We start from the raw sequence: 15,388 nt of genomic DNA, 5'->3' as shown, positions 1-15,388 counted from the left end.
ATGGTTATTACGAACTAAAATTAGTGGTCCCTTTGAGTTCGTTACAACAGTAGTTTACTGTAAGAGAGAAAATGTCACACTAATAAATTCCAAGAGTTCAGCTCAGTTTTATCTGGAATTAACCATGATCTACCAGCATTGACTGTTACTTATCATGCATTGCACATGCTTGAGCTAAACCACTGATTGCATTCTGGCATGTGTTTTGGATATTTTTTCCATCATTTTCGACCCCTGAAGATTCCGGGGTAGAATAGGTCTTCAGCAACCCATACTTGCTGTAAAAGGTGACTATGCTTGTTGTAAAAGGCGACTAACAGGATCGGGTGGTCAGGCTCGCTGACTTGGTTGATGCATGTCATCGATCCCAATTGCGTGGATTGATGCTCATGTTGTCGATCACTGGATTGTCTGGTCCAGATTCGATAATTTACAGACCGCCGTCATATAGCTGGAATATTGCTGAGTGCAGCGTTAAACAACAAACCAACCAACCAACCAACACATGCACCGAATACCATGGCCAGATGTACTGACAAATGGGACTCTGAGGGATGATTCACTGTTAAAAACACATTGTGTTTGACAGCATCTCTGTGATAAGTACTAAAGTTCTTTAATCAAATAACGCCATATCTAGATACTGTCTGGGATGGACAACACTGTCATATAAAGGTTTTAGTCCAGCCCTTATATTAACAGTGCCATTATGATTTCTGCCATCCAAAATACAATTACCGTATTCGACGTAATAAGTGTCCACTTTGACATTTGCTGATATATTGGCTGGTGAACAATCCGAAATTAGCACCCCTTCCGATTGATCAATGTACACAAGACTAATTTTTTCGCGTATGATACGTACTCGTGTGCTATGTGCACCCTTAATTATGGGCAATTGAATTCTGGAAAAATACATCTGTCATACATAAACATTTCAGGCTGTCAGCATAACCATGAAATTTATCTTTCAAATAATATTCTAATAAGAGCCCCCTATTTCTAATTTTGAGAGCCCCCTGGGCGCTTATTATGTTGAATATGGTATGTTTGATTCTGGAGGTTATGTGCTTGTTGTTGCCCAGGCTGGTGTGTCCAAGTTGAATGATGCCAAGCACCTGGTGGATGAGCTGAAGCGGAAGGCTGCAGACCAGAGTCAGCTCCTGGCACAGAAACAGTCAGAGGCTGATGCCGCTCTCCGCGAGATCACCGTCAGCATGCAGGTGGGCAGTCAACAGTCGACAGTCAAGCATGTGTACTGCAATGAAATATGATTATATGCTTTGAATTTTTTTATTGTGACAGAATGCATAAACATGTGTAATTGTCCTTTCAAGAGCAGAGTAAAGTCAGTTGCTTCCTGTGAAATTGCAACAAGATAACCATAATAGTGTTTCACTCGACCTCAGAAAGTTGTACTAGGAGGACAGTGTATGAAAGTGTGAAAGTTTCTTCATGTATGATTCTTATTTTCATTATTTGTTTTCAACTGATTTACCCTTTGTTACCTGACACAAAATGTTGTGTCCCATTTTGGGAAAATGAATCATTATAACATTTACATAAGAACTACAAAATTCAGACTCTCCATTTCTGCTTTTTTTAACTCAATCACCGAGTTTTGTTTCAAACACAATGCACAGTTTTATATCTGTAATGGGGGCAGTCAGGTAGCCAAGTGGTTAAAGCATTCGCTCGTCACGCCGAAGACCCGGGTTCAAATACCGACATGGGTACAATGTGTGAAGCCCATTTCTGGTGTCCCCCGCCGTAATATTGCTGGATATTGTGTAAAACCATACTCACTCACTCACTATATCTGTGACGTGAGTGGAGTTGAGTTTGCCACATGTCCCTAACCTGTAGACGTCCAGGAGGTCACAGTGTCAGCTCTCTTTTAATCTTTTGCAAAAGTAGTCCCGAGAATCCCCAGGACTGACATAGAGAATCTCACCCGAGTGTCTTTTGATATCAAATATATCAACACGAGTTGATGAAAGTGGAAAAATTCCAAGGCTTGCCGAGGATTTTTGCCACTTTAATCAACGAGTGTTGATATATTTTATATCAAAAGACACTCAGGTGAGATTTTATTTATCATCTTTTTCAATTGGTAGACAGTAATTAGCAGTGTCTTCAGTGTAAAAAAGTACTGCTAACGGCTTCAGTAGCAGAGCCATTAGTGATGTCATTTGATTGTGACGTCATGGTAACCAGTGATGTCACATAGGTCTGCAAAGCATTGTGATGTAATTTCATTGCAGCGATATCTACAGTGTAGATATCGCTTGATCTAATCCAAGCGATATCTCCTGTGGGATGATAAATGTATATACTGACACACTATGAAAATGTATAGTGGAATTTATGAAATAGATTTCAGCAAACTGACACAAAAAAAAAAGAAGTGGTAGTGAGGCCTGAAGTCATGCAACATTGCAATGATGTTTTCTGAGTTTGAATCCTCATTCACGTTGTCATGCCTGGACATAAGCTTTCAGTCACTTGATACTTATCAAGAGTCAAAATCCATTATGCATTTTCAAAAGGTTTCAGTGTCGATAGACCCAGGAAAATCTCTTGTTTTGTATATAAATCCTGATGCACATTGCTTAGAAACTGTGCATAAAGCAACATGGTCACTTTACCTCCTCCTCCCTACCGATGCATTCATGAGCAAGAGGCTTCAAGTGAGTGTTGTGAGTGATGCTGTTGCAGAACGCCAGTGACCAGAAGAACGAGATGGAGGTGTTGAAGCAGCAGGCTGCGGAGGAGAACAAGCTGCTGGAGAAGAGGAAGAAGGCCATCGACGTGGAGCTGATGGATGTGGAACCCCTTGTCCAGGCCACCAGGAAGGCTGTCGGAAGCATCAAGACCGATTCCCTGTCCGAGATCCGCGCCCTGCGAGCCCCGCCAGAAATCATCCGCGTCATCCTGGAAGGGGTGCTCAGACTCATGGGGATATTTGATACATCCTGGGTCAGCATGAAGAGGTGAGAACATAGACATGTATAATTGGAGATTTGGGGGGTTGGGGAATTTGGGGAATTCCTGGCCCCCAATTGTATGAGGTGACGCAGTGGATCCGGTGGTCAGACTCAGTGACTTGGTACATTGTGTGTCAACATACCCTGATAGGGTGGGACATTGCTCATTACATCAATCCCTGGTTTGTCTGGTGCACACTTGATTATTTACAGGGCTACAGCAATAGTGGGAATATCGTTGACTCGAAGTTAAACAACAAATATAATGAAGATTATCCCTCAAGCAGTACATCATTATTCTGTCTTCAGTATGATGAACTGCAGCGGTTAATAATGTAATAATTAGCCATAATAAAAAGAGACAGCTGCCCAATTCCAGTCTTGACAAGGAAATGCAGTAGTTTGATGTGTACAGAATTAATTTTTTGGAAGACAAATGCTTGTTTATCATTTCAGCCTTATCATGTGTGGATTCCTAAACCATCTAAAGATAGCATTAACCTGTAATTCTGAATACTCACCTCCACAGTTTTCTGGCCAAGCGTGGTGTGAAGGAGGATATCCAGACCTTCGATGCGCGGAAGATCACGGCAGAGATACGCAAGAGTGTTGAGGATTTGCTGAAGAAGAACAAGGATTCGTTTGACCCTGTGGTAGGTCTCTAGCCATCGAGATTTCCTTTGTAAAACATTTCCACTCCAAACTGGCATTTGAAATGTGCATAGATATGTTTCAGGCACCTCTTAAAATTTGTAGAGGAATATAGCACCAACAAGTAGGAATATGTCTTGCTTATATAATTTATTCTTAGGACAAGATATTGTTTGTTGTGAAAGGTGATTGGTAATGATCTGTAGCAATGACTGCTGAGAGGGTCTAGGTGCTCAACTACCAGTTTGTATATATTATATTGTCTCTATAGTGTCTAAATGATATGTGTTGTCCTGTGCTTGACAGAATGCCAGAAGAGCGTCTGTGATAGCGGAGCCCCTGGCGGCATGGGTGAAGGCTAATGTACAGTACTCCTATGTACTGGAGAAGATTGGACCACTGGAGAATGAACAAAATGAGCTGAGAAAGTAAGTAAAACAATAACTTCAAGGGCTTTTGTCATGGAGTGAGGGGTGAGTTGGATTTAACACTGCTTTGAACAGTATTATATTGGTATCATGGCATGTCAGTTTGTGGGAGGAAAGCCCGAAGTGATGCATGTTGCCACTTTGGTGAAACCCAGGAGTAAAGATGTGGTGCTGACAAACCTAGAAACATCATCAGGACAAACCTAGAAACATCATCTGGACAAACCTAGAAACATCATCTGGACAAACCTAGAAACATCATCTGGACAAACCTAGAAACATCATCTGGACAAACCTAGAAACATCATCAGGACAAACCTAGAAACATCATCTGGACAAACCTAGAAACATCATCGGGACAAACCTAGAAACATCATCAGGACAAACCTAGAAACATCATCGGGACAAACCGGGATTCACACCCATGATCACAGGTTTCTGGGGAGCAACAGTGCACAGTGAATTGTGGTGACTCCGATGTCTGGGCCATCCGTGCCCCCTTATGTTAAGTGAAGTCTTCCTTTGCCTGATTGTTGATGGATTGAGCTGTTACAGATTTTAAGGGCACTCAAGTATCTTTGAGTCATTAAATGTCAGATTTGCCCTGATTGTTGTCAGCCCCATACTGGTATTCACGAGGATCACTCAAGTTGTAAATATAAGACTGCATCACTTTGAGCTTTTCTCCCACATCAAGCTCACACACTGTGATATTATTAAAATACTGTTATAGCTGTGTTAAACAAAACTCACTAAAATCAATAAAATCGACGAAACTGAAAAATTTGAAGTTTATCATACTCACTCACTCACTCACTCACTCACTCACTCACTCACTCACTCACTCACTCACTCACTCACTCACATATGGGCAGGATCCCATGACTATTTACCTATTTATGTGTTTATAGGAACCTGGAGAAAGCAGAGTCTCGCATGAGTCGACTTAGCGGTGCCCTGAATGAGGTCGACAACAAGGTGGCCCAGCTCCGCAACAGATTTGAGACCCTGACAAAGGAGGCAGCAGAGTTGAAGATCAAGTTGGACAAGGAGAACGAGACCATACAGGCTGCAGAGACCCTTGTGTCCAAACTAGATGGGGAATATCAGAGGTGGAACACCCAGGTGAGGATACCCACGATCACATCTCACACCTTGTTCTTGGGTTGAATTCATAATAGGTAGTTTACCATGGGATAGTGAAGGAACTCTGTTGTACAGGGGTACATACAATCTCCTTATCCTGTTTCTTATCTGATGGACAACCTTGTTGGTCTAGTGGATAGAGCGTCTGCCTGGAGAGAGGAAGGTGGGTGGAAAAACTGATGTCATTTCACCATGACTGTCTAATGTATCTCCACATAGTCTACACTCTCTCTCTCTCTCTCTCTCTCTCTCTCTCTCTCTCTCTCTCTCTCTCTCTCTCTCTCTCTCTCTCTCCTTTCTACCTCTCTCTCTCCTCTCTACCTTTCTCTCCCCTCTCTTCTCTCTACCTCTCTCTATCTCTCCTCTCTCTACCTCTCTCCTCTCCCTTCTCTCTCTCCCCTCTCTACCTTCCTCTCTCAGTTAGTTACAAGGATTGATCAAGGATTTTTTTAAAGAAGGGTCCATATTCTGGCATTTGCTTGTTCTTCACACCTTTGATCACCTCTGCATAGCTAATATGTGATGTCCATTTACATGCCTGTTTGGTATTTTTTAAACTGCCAGGTTGGTGGGCTCTCCACAGTCCTCAGCGAGCTACCCAAACAAGCCATGCTGGCATCAGCGTTCATCACATACATGTCCTCCGCGCCTGAAGACGTCCGCAAAGACACCCTGCAGGGTTGGATGGACACCATCGGAGTCGGGGAGTTCGATCTCCGCCGCTTCCTCAGTACCGAGAGTGAACAACTGATCTGGAAGTCAGAAGGTCTCCCGTCTGATGATCTGTCCATGGAGAACGCCCTGGTCATTCTGCAGGTATGTCCTGATGGAGGCAGAGTTACTCCAGCGTGGGAGAAGACCATATCATTCCCATGTCAACTCATTCTAATAGTCCATGCACAAACTATTATGATAAGAAATGTTTTAAAACATCTGATTAGATTTGTCATGGCTGTCATGGTTTGTCATGATTTGTCATTTGCATGAAGTGACATTGTTTAAATACTGACAATGAGACTAAAAGTTGGTCATGAAGGGTTTTCCATGTAATGACTTATATCATGATGTGTACATTTTTTTAATATCACTATTCAAGAAGCTGTTGCTCAGCATAATTATTGTGAACTTGTATTATCACAATTTGATTGTGATTCTTAAACACATGTTCATGATATGGTTGGAATCGTACAATGGACTGTTAGCAGAGATTACATGACTTTGGAAATGTTTTTCGTTGCTTTTATTAAGAAGACATATATTTGAAAGATATTATTGATGAGAATTAGACTTACTATTTGAAAGATGTTATAGATGGGAATAAGACTTACTATTTGAAAGATATTACAAATGAGAACTAGACTTACTATTTGAAAGATATTATTGATGAGAAATAGACCTACTATTTGAAAGATATTATAGATGAGAAAAGACTTACTATTTGAAAGATATTTTAGAAGAGAAATAGACTTACTATTTAAAAGATATTATAGATGAGAAATAGACCTACTATTTGAAAGATATTATAGAGGAGAAATATACTTACTATTTGAAAGATATTTTAGAGGAGAAATAGACCTACTATTTGAAAGATATTATAGATGAGAATTAGACTTACTATTTCAGAGGCATTAAAGATAAGAATTAGACTTACTGCTTGACTATTTTTAATTGTGTGACACATCCATTTTTTTAAATTTATTTTTGAATGAAGATTTATTTTGTTTACATGAATGAGTGTTTAAGGCTGAGACTGAGAATGGTATGTTACAGGATGAGAGGAATAAGTTGGTTTTCAGTCGTAAGAAGGTAACCGAGGCAGTTATGTTAAAATTGTTGGAGTTTGTTATTGTTCCTTGCTACAGATGTTTTTTTCATGATATAGACATGGTGTTATAAATGTTCACGATGATTCATCATCTAGGGAGTAGTTGCCAATAACAGCACCACATGTGCCTGTAGACTGAAGATGCATTAACACTTGGATTAATCTCTGCTTCTGTGCTGTGCAACTGTGTATTGACCACACTACAATACCGCTGTAGGTCACTTGGCATCTTGTAAACATGACAACAGGCTGTAGGATGCTGCTTAGATATTGTTACCATAACAACAGGCTCCATAGCAATGCATAGATATTGTTACCATAACAACAGAATGCAGAGCATTGCTTAAACATTGTTGCCATATCAACAGGCTGCATAACAATGCGAAGATATTGTTACCATAACAACAGGCTGCATAGCAATGCATAGATATTGTTACATAACAACAAAATGCAGAGCACTGCTTAAATATTGTTGCCATAACAACAGGCTGCATAGCAATGCGAAGAAATTGTTACCATAACAACAGGCTGCATAGCAATGCAGAGATGTTGTTACCATAACAACAGATTGCAGAACACTGCTTATGTATTGTAACCATAACAACATATTGCAGAACATTGACCGGATGTTGATTCATTCAGCCAATGCCTTGCTCAGACAGTCCTTGGAAGGTATTCCTTGTAAGAATTGTAACCATGACATCTAGGTGCATAGTCTACCCCATTGACACTGTTTCCGTGACAACAGATTGCAAATAGTGTTATACCTGCTCTTATACCACAGCTATGACTAGTGGCACAATGCAATCAGTATACTGTAACTGACAAGTGGCACAACTGTAACTGTAACTGAGTGGTTTTATGCCATTTAAGTGTACACTGTAACTATGACAACAGGTGGCACAATGTCATCACTGTTACTATGACAACGGGTGACACAGTGCCGTGCTCATGCACTGTAACATAAAATAACCGAACACTTTCTCTGCCAGATCAACAACCTACCAGTTGGGGTAAGACACTTGCTAAACCTGTGCACTGCTTCCTGATTGAGTTCTGCCACCACCATCGTGTGAAGTCATCACATCTCTCACCTGCCTCGTTTCCTTCATCAACCCATTAATGATACATCTTGCACCCATCACTCCTGTCCCGTTTCATCACCAACTGTATTGGGTTCCATGGGACAGGCTTTTTCATTTGTCCATTATGGCTGATGTTAACAAATATTTTTTCTCGAAGGTCCTGCTCGGGCCGGGCGCTTTTATTGCTTCAACCACTTCCTAAATCCACTTTTTTCTTTGCACAAAGGAGGAAAGCTACATGCTGTGTTTTTTCTGTCAGTTCTTGTGTTGCGGTATTAGTTCTATTACCTGTTGGATTCCTAGGTAGCTTACTGCTTTATACTGCCATCATTGTGCTGTTGTCTCAACTCATCCACACACACACAAGGAAAATAAGTGGATATAACAATAATTGAGTGTTAGCACATTAGATAAATATAGTCAAATCAGGTAAACTTGTTTATGGTTATTTCAATATCAAACAGAAGTGATAATGGTGAAGCCTTTTTAACTCGGACTCGTGGAACTTGATATATCATTTACTGGGTTCAAACTTTAGCATGGGGTCTTTGTCGTTACCTCCATGTTAAAACTTTCAGATTAAGTGAGTCCCCAGATTCAAATACAACAGCAGGAAGTGTAAATGCCCCTGAAACCTCACTTCATTTCTAACACCGTCTCCATGGTCCAAGGGAATCTTTATCGGTCTTTTAATGGTTTCGAGGTCCCTAGGACTTTGAGTAAGCAAGGTTTCACTGTAGCTATATGCATACAAGCTGTAAGGAAGTTTGAGAATCTAATCCAAATTTAACATCTACAGACTCAATAAGTCTCCCTACTCTACAAACATTTATTCAATAGTCTTCACTTTTATTGGATGTTGCATACTTCCTTTTATTGATATACGTCCTTTCTTTTTATTGGTCATTTTACTGTACTTGTTACATCACAGTGTTGAATTGTTGATTTTCGGAACAGATTATTTTTGGAGGTGTTTTTTTTTCAGCCTATGAGTGAAGTTTACCGGTATTGGCTTTTCACAATTGTTTAATTTTCAGCATGTGTTCTTTTCTTGTTTGCGTTGCTGATTCTATCGTTTGTGTGTTTGTTCATCGTGGTATGTTGACGCGCTGCTTTATTGTGTATTAGAATAACATCTTACTTTATCTGATTAATATAAAATGATTTTGAAATCGGTTACTTCAAACCATCATCATTGTCTTCATCGTAATAAAAAGTTATTGTTGATGACTCATGCTGAGTGGACAAGGTAAGTTGACAAATATATGTGTTGACAGTTGGGAAGTCAATGCTGCACGAATGTGTGGCATTACAGCGTGATGATATGTTGGTAGTAATCAAAGTGTTCACAAACTGTGTTTAGTACTTGTGTAATACCAATAAGACAAGACTTCTTGAACATTACGGAGGTAGTTTACAGATTGTGCCAACCGTATAAAACAAGAACAGATTTTTATTCTTCTGAAAATCACTTTTTTCTAGTTTACTGAATGCAAGTTTATGTGCTTACTACAATAAATTATGCATACATTATATTAACCTGCTGGATCAGCAGTCGAAACTATCATTTTTAGTCAACTAGTCTTTATGATTATATCATATAGCAAAACCCTTAATAATGACAAATTTCTACTAGTCCTTATGATGATATCATATAGCAAAACCCCAAATAATGACAAATTTCTACTAGTCCTTATGATGATATCATATAGCAAAACCCTTAATAATGACAAATTTCTACTAATCCTTATGATACCTTCAGCTATTGGGAAGTTTGGCAAGGACTAATGGACTAGTGCCAATTTCTAATGCTGTGGATGATAGGTTACAAGGTAAACAAGCTTAACTGACACTCCACACTTGGCAATATGTTCACATAACTGTGTTTGGCCTCACTCATTCATTGTATAAAATGTACCCATATAGTGTCTGTTAAATTATCACAGAATATGCAAAAGACTGCTTCATAGGTGATGTTCCTTAATATGTCTATTATCTGCAGAGTTCACTGCGTCCATTCTTGATTGACCCGTCGTCGCGGGCGACAGAATGGCTGAAGACGCACCTGAAGGAGAGCCGCCTGGAGATAGTCAACCAACAGGATGCCAACTTCAGCACTGCCTTGGAACTGGCCGTCCGCTTTGGCAAGACTCTTATCATCCAGGAGATGGACGGCATTGAACCGGTTCTGTACCCACTGCTGAGGGGCGATCTCACAGCTCAGGGTGAGTTGGCAGGGAGAATTTCATTATGTGTAGACCTTGTTGACTGGCTTGAAGAAATTCAACCAGCTTTTTAAGAATTTGATATTGATGGAGATAAAGTATAGGCAGACTTTTGGTATACTCTAGTCTCACCTCCATTCCATGACTCCATATTTCAGATCCTATTCAAATGTTAAATTTCCCTCTTTCATCACACATTGTAATACGACTGAATATAATGTATACAATATCGATTGTTATGATACTACAGTCTACGAATCTTGAATGAAACCAGAAGAACTATGTTATGGAATTAAAATATGAAAGTAGATAAGTCAGCATGTCATAAACTGTTGATACTACTAAAAGTACAATTTAGCAACTGTACAACTTCTGTACAACCCAAAATTAGGCAACATTCTGCCGATCAAATTTACATGTGATGCAGGTGATTTCTCATGTACTTGCATTGTGTCTTTTTCATGTCAAAACACATTGATGACAAGTTTTTTTCAAATACATTTTGGGATTTGGGCCTTCAGATCCCAATATACCATGCTTTGATGTTTTATTTAGGATTCAAGCTCCTCAAGCATGTTTTCAGATTTCATTTGAAAGTTTCTTCTCGTGCCAGGCCCTCGCTATGTTGTCCAGATCGGAGAGAAGACAATAGACTACAATGAGGAGTTCCGACTGTTCCTGACCACGAGGAACCCAAGTCCTGAGATTCCCCCGGATGCAGCATCGGTCATCACCGAGGTCAACTTCACCACCACAAGGGCCGGACTCACTGGCCAGGTCAGTGGATGGACACTCAATCTGAGTCCACACATGTGCTCTCAGCTGATCAAACATATTGTCTACCATTGTGTCTGAGTGACCAATTATCCCTTTGTTCAATTGTCCAACTTGAAAGTTTTCATAATGACCAGTCAGTCAATGCTAATGCAGAAGTTAAGTTAAGTGTATGCTTAATGAATGTCTGTCCACAATGACCAATATCAGTCAGCTGTGCAAGGCCAATAGGCAGACTTGCAGACTCATGTTTGAGATACATGCCATATTGTAGCAATCTCATTAAGTCTGATCTTTTACTCTGACATATTAGATAGGGACGCAATAAATCCCAAAGACCACTGAAGAAAAAATTGTGGTTTATTTCACGATAAAACATCGATCTATCATGACGTCATTTCTGGAGATTCGAACATGCACTTGCAACTTGATGACTTCATAAATTGGACAACGTTATTTTTGAGAGGGGAGTGTGTAGTGAGTTGTTCCCAGTAGACGAAGCTGGGCAATGTAGATAAATGTGATGCCGAATGATCGCATAAAAAAGCAGGAGAGGTATGACAATCAGTATTGGGAGAAAAGGTACAGCTAATAGATGTGAGGATTGTGAGAAGAATGCGGGAAGTACCCACCTGTGCATAAAATGGACTTGTCTGACATTGCTGATGTCGGATTTTATTTTGGGAGTGATCATTTTTAAAATAGGAGTAATTATAATAAAGCTTATACATTTTATCATCATCCTTAAACAGGCTGTACATAATGTTGATATCCTGTATGAGAAACAAACAACTTGTGGTCGTTGTTTATCGTACCCCTCAGTGCAACAACTCCCACTCATCGTTTATTTTTCATAAATAATACCTCTCTGCAGGAAGATCTGAAAACAGTACAGGGGTGAGCCCTGAACAGTGAAAGGTTTGTCAGATCTTTACACAGAGATATAGGATATGGGATTAAGAGATCTGTATGATGATATCACATACTTCCACAGGATGTTGTGTCAGGTGAATCATGACTTCCTATTGGGGGGATGTCCGACCCATGCAGAGAAGTATCCTATAGGATTATGAGGTCAGATTTTACTGACATCGCATATTGTTGCTACAATGTCTTGTGAATGTCTGCTCCAGCTGCTGGCGATGACGCTGCAGCACGAGAAGCCAGAGTTGGAGGTGAGGAAGACGGAGCTGCTGAAGCAAGAGGAGGACCTGAAGATCCAGCTGGCCAAGTTAGAGGACTCCCTGCTGGAGGTGAGGGGCAATGATAACAGTGGGGCTCCACTGAGGATTTTCATGTCAGGAATGCTGATATATGAAACTCACCCTGTTGGTTCCAAATGAAATTTGCAGTCGTTAAATACCAGTACTCAGTGTTTGTTTATTGTTTAATGCCACACTGAACAATATTCCAGCTGTATTATGTCAGTCTGTAAATTATTGAGTCTTGTCCAGACAATCAAGTGATTTACATCATCTGCTCTCGGGGAATGAATCAATGTTTTATTTCAGGTTTCAGATGTAATTGTATGACTGACTGATGTCCATCTTCACACAATACCCTGGCGTTGTGTTAAGTACATTACTCTTGTGTTGCTATTCAGGAGCTGGCGAGTGCCAAGGGGAACATCCTGGAGAACAAGGAGTTGTTGGACTCACTCAACAAGACCAAGGCCAGCAGCATCACCATCTCCGACTCCCTGCACGAGTCCGTCAGACTGCAGGCATCACTCGACCAGGTCAGTTTAACACCAGTGTATTTACACCAGACCAGTTACTTTCTTCTTTTATGCTTTAGTTCACACTAAATATTTCAAATAAATGGCATGAGAAATTCATTTGATTGAAAATAGGCTTTTTGGTAGGTTTGTTAAATGTTCATTTAAGAGGTGTTTAACTTTTTATATTACCTGCAAAACACTTTTGGATTTACTGCTTCATTTTGGTATTTTGACCAAGAGTATCTAAAAAGCAAAAAGAACATTACAAGAAATGCTATTTCCATTTATGCACTGTCTTTAGTTAAGCAGGCTTCTGTTTATGCTGACAGTTGGGATAGATTCCAGTCAAAATGGATTAATGAGACTTCACTAATAGTGGGAATATTTCAGCCTAAATTTCTTTTTTCACACGTTTTGAATAAAGCAAAGAATTTGGTTCTCCTGTCTATCAGCAGGACAAATCTCTGCTAGGCTGTTCATGTATAGCATCATACATTCAGGCATGCATTTATCCCACACCTTACCACACCACTTGCTCACTGCCTCCCTGGTCTAGTGGATAGCGCATCTGCCCAGAGAGCAGAAGGTCGGTGGTTCAGTCCCCTGGCAATGTCATACCAAATGGTATGCGCTTGGTATTAAGGGGATGAAACACAGACTGGCCTGCTCAGAATCAATAAGTGTCTGAGTCGGGAATTCTGTTAAACTGTGGCATGGTATCTCAGAGGCTGGCACCAACATAAGTTTGGGATAGTACATGCAGCCACACATAACACATGCATGCATGTTGCTATGTAAGTGAAAAAATCTTGAATGTGAAGTTAAACCCCACTTCACCATGCCTTCATGCAAGCCTTCTATAGCTAAAGCTACATGACTAGGATTAAATCATTAACACCGCTCGCTCTCACTCACTCACTCACTCACTCACTCACTCACTCACTCACTCACTCACTCACTCACTCACTCACACTCTGAATTGATACAGGAGAGGAACACGTATCTTGGACTGGCAAAGAATGGAAGCATGTTGTTCTTCGTCATCAGCGATCTCTCCAAGATCAACAACATGTACCGCTTCAGTCTTGCTGCTTTCCTCCGAATCTTCCAGCGAGCACTTCAAACGAAACATGTAAGTACTATATCAGTTGACACAATTTATGGATAACAACTTCTTTAATACTGTGTAAAAAGAGCGTTTCGGTATAGACCCTTATACCGTTGTCAAGCAAGGACAACGGTATAAGGATCTATACCGAAACATCGCTTTTTACAGTATTAAAGAAATTATTATCTATAAATTGTGTCTACTTTGTCATCCGTCAATTTCTAAGTAATGCCTATCAAACAAAATAATGTATCAGTTGTTTACATTATGATAGCACTATTTACAGACACTGATGTTTACTCAAAGTAGGACAATGGTAATATTTTACATTTGTTAATCATTTTGATGTTTGGTTTGGATGAGGTTGTCCAGTGTAAACATCAATAAGTATTTTTTTAAAGAAACAAATGGCTTTAGGAAATTTTCAGCAACTTTTGATATCATATATCTTTCATATCATAAACAAGATGGATGACTAGAAATAAGACAATCTGAATACTATGTTCATATGTGTCTTTTATGAAATTGAAAGACATTCTTTTCATGAGGAATTTAGTGACAACATCTGTCCTGATACACCATAGTTGTTAAAAAAAGGTTTGGTGGACATATTGTTTGTTTTGGGGATTCTGGAGTGAAATACATGCCCAGCATCCGATGCTGGTAGTAATAAGGAGGTTGTAACAGTGTCAGCCAGCTGATCAAGTGTTGTTGTACACTGCTGTGTGGATCGTGGCCTAGAGGTCAACAACTAGTGTACCTGGGACACACTCAGTTGTTCATTTTATGGCAGGATATGATTGGAGTATTGTTGACGACAACACAATATCAACTCACTCATAACACACTCCCTATTCTCTTTCTGATTAAATCCTCCTTGGGGCACTTATTGCATTTTCCTTGCTCAAGAAAATCTACATGACATAGTTGTAACCATTTTCCTTAATAAAAAATGTTACCACACAAAAAACATCGTTTTTGTATGATATACGACCACCCTTACGGGGCCTCACCACCAACGGCGCCTCACGCCAGGGGGAGCAACTCTCACACAAATCACTTTCCTTATGTCATCTGTAAGAGACAGACGTGTTGATTTTTCACACAAGACAAAATAAGAGAAATCTATCGTTCGACAAGAACCATGGCTGACCAAACTGTATGTATGGTACATTTCTTTCATTGCAAAGGCGTAATACCTCGCATTGTGAAGTTATAGAGTTGTAATTGACGCCACGTGCACGGTACCTTTGAATTCAAATGGCCGTAATGGCGTCCATATTGTAGTTCCACGGGCTGATACATGTAACACCAAGGCCATTAAGAAACGGCTTGGGGTTTTGTTATATCATACAGCATTTGTCTACAATTTTTTCCTTTACAAAACCCAAGGTGGTGTGTTAATTTATAAACTACACTTACCTTTTTTACGGGTTTTA

The 15,388-nt window shown here is 40.0% G+C and overlaps 1 protein-coding gene across 2 annotated transcripts in view; it reads left to right on the top strand.

Moving 5' to 3' along the window:
• The window catches only part of LOC139451133 (cytoplasmic dynein 2 heavy chain 1-like), an 87,559-nt gene that overhangs the window by 56,529 nt on the left and 15,642 nt on the right, over positions 1-15,388 (top strand). Inside the window, exons 50-61 of one of the 2 annotated variants that reach the window (XM_071232929.1) lie at positions 1,086-1,223; positions 2,719-2,993; positions 3,517-3,640; positions 3,945-4,066; positions 4,978-5,191; positions 5,777-6,028; positions 8,030-8,050; positions 10,125-10,347; positions 10,961-11,124; positions 12,255-12,374; positions 12,725-12,859; positions 13,830-13,973. In XM_071232929.1, coding sequence (XP_071089030.1) covers positions 1,086-1,223; positions 2,719-2,993; positions 3,517-3,640; positions 3,945-4,066; positions 4,978-5,191; positions 5,777-6,028; positions 8,030-8,050; positions 10,125-10,347; positions 10,961-11,124; positions 12,255-12,374; positions 12,725-12,859; positions 13,830-13,973 — 1,932 coding nt within the window. The remainder of the gene's footprint in view (positions 1-1,085; positions 1,224-2,718; positions 2,994-3,516; positions 3,641-3,944; positions 4,067-4,977; positions 5,192-5,776; positions 6,029-8,029; positions 8,051-10,124; positions 10,348-10,960; positions 11,125-12,254; positions 12,375-12,724; positions 12,860-13,829; positions 13,974-15,388) is intronic. The other variant, XM_071232930.1, reaches the window with a different exon arrangement.

The sequence above is a fragment of the Haliotis cracherodii genome, unplaced genomic scaffold, assembly GCF_022045235.1.
Source record: "Haliotis cracherodii isolate W230 unplaced genomic scaffold, xgHalCrac1.p SCAF_8, whole genome shotgun sequence".
NCBI lineage: Eukaryota > Metazoa > Mollusca > Gastropoda > Lepetellida > Haliotidae > Haliotis > Haliotis cracherodii.
The sequence above is the reverse complement of the archived record's forward strand: the minus strand, read 5'-3'. Positions and strand labels throughout refer to the sequence as shown.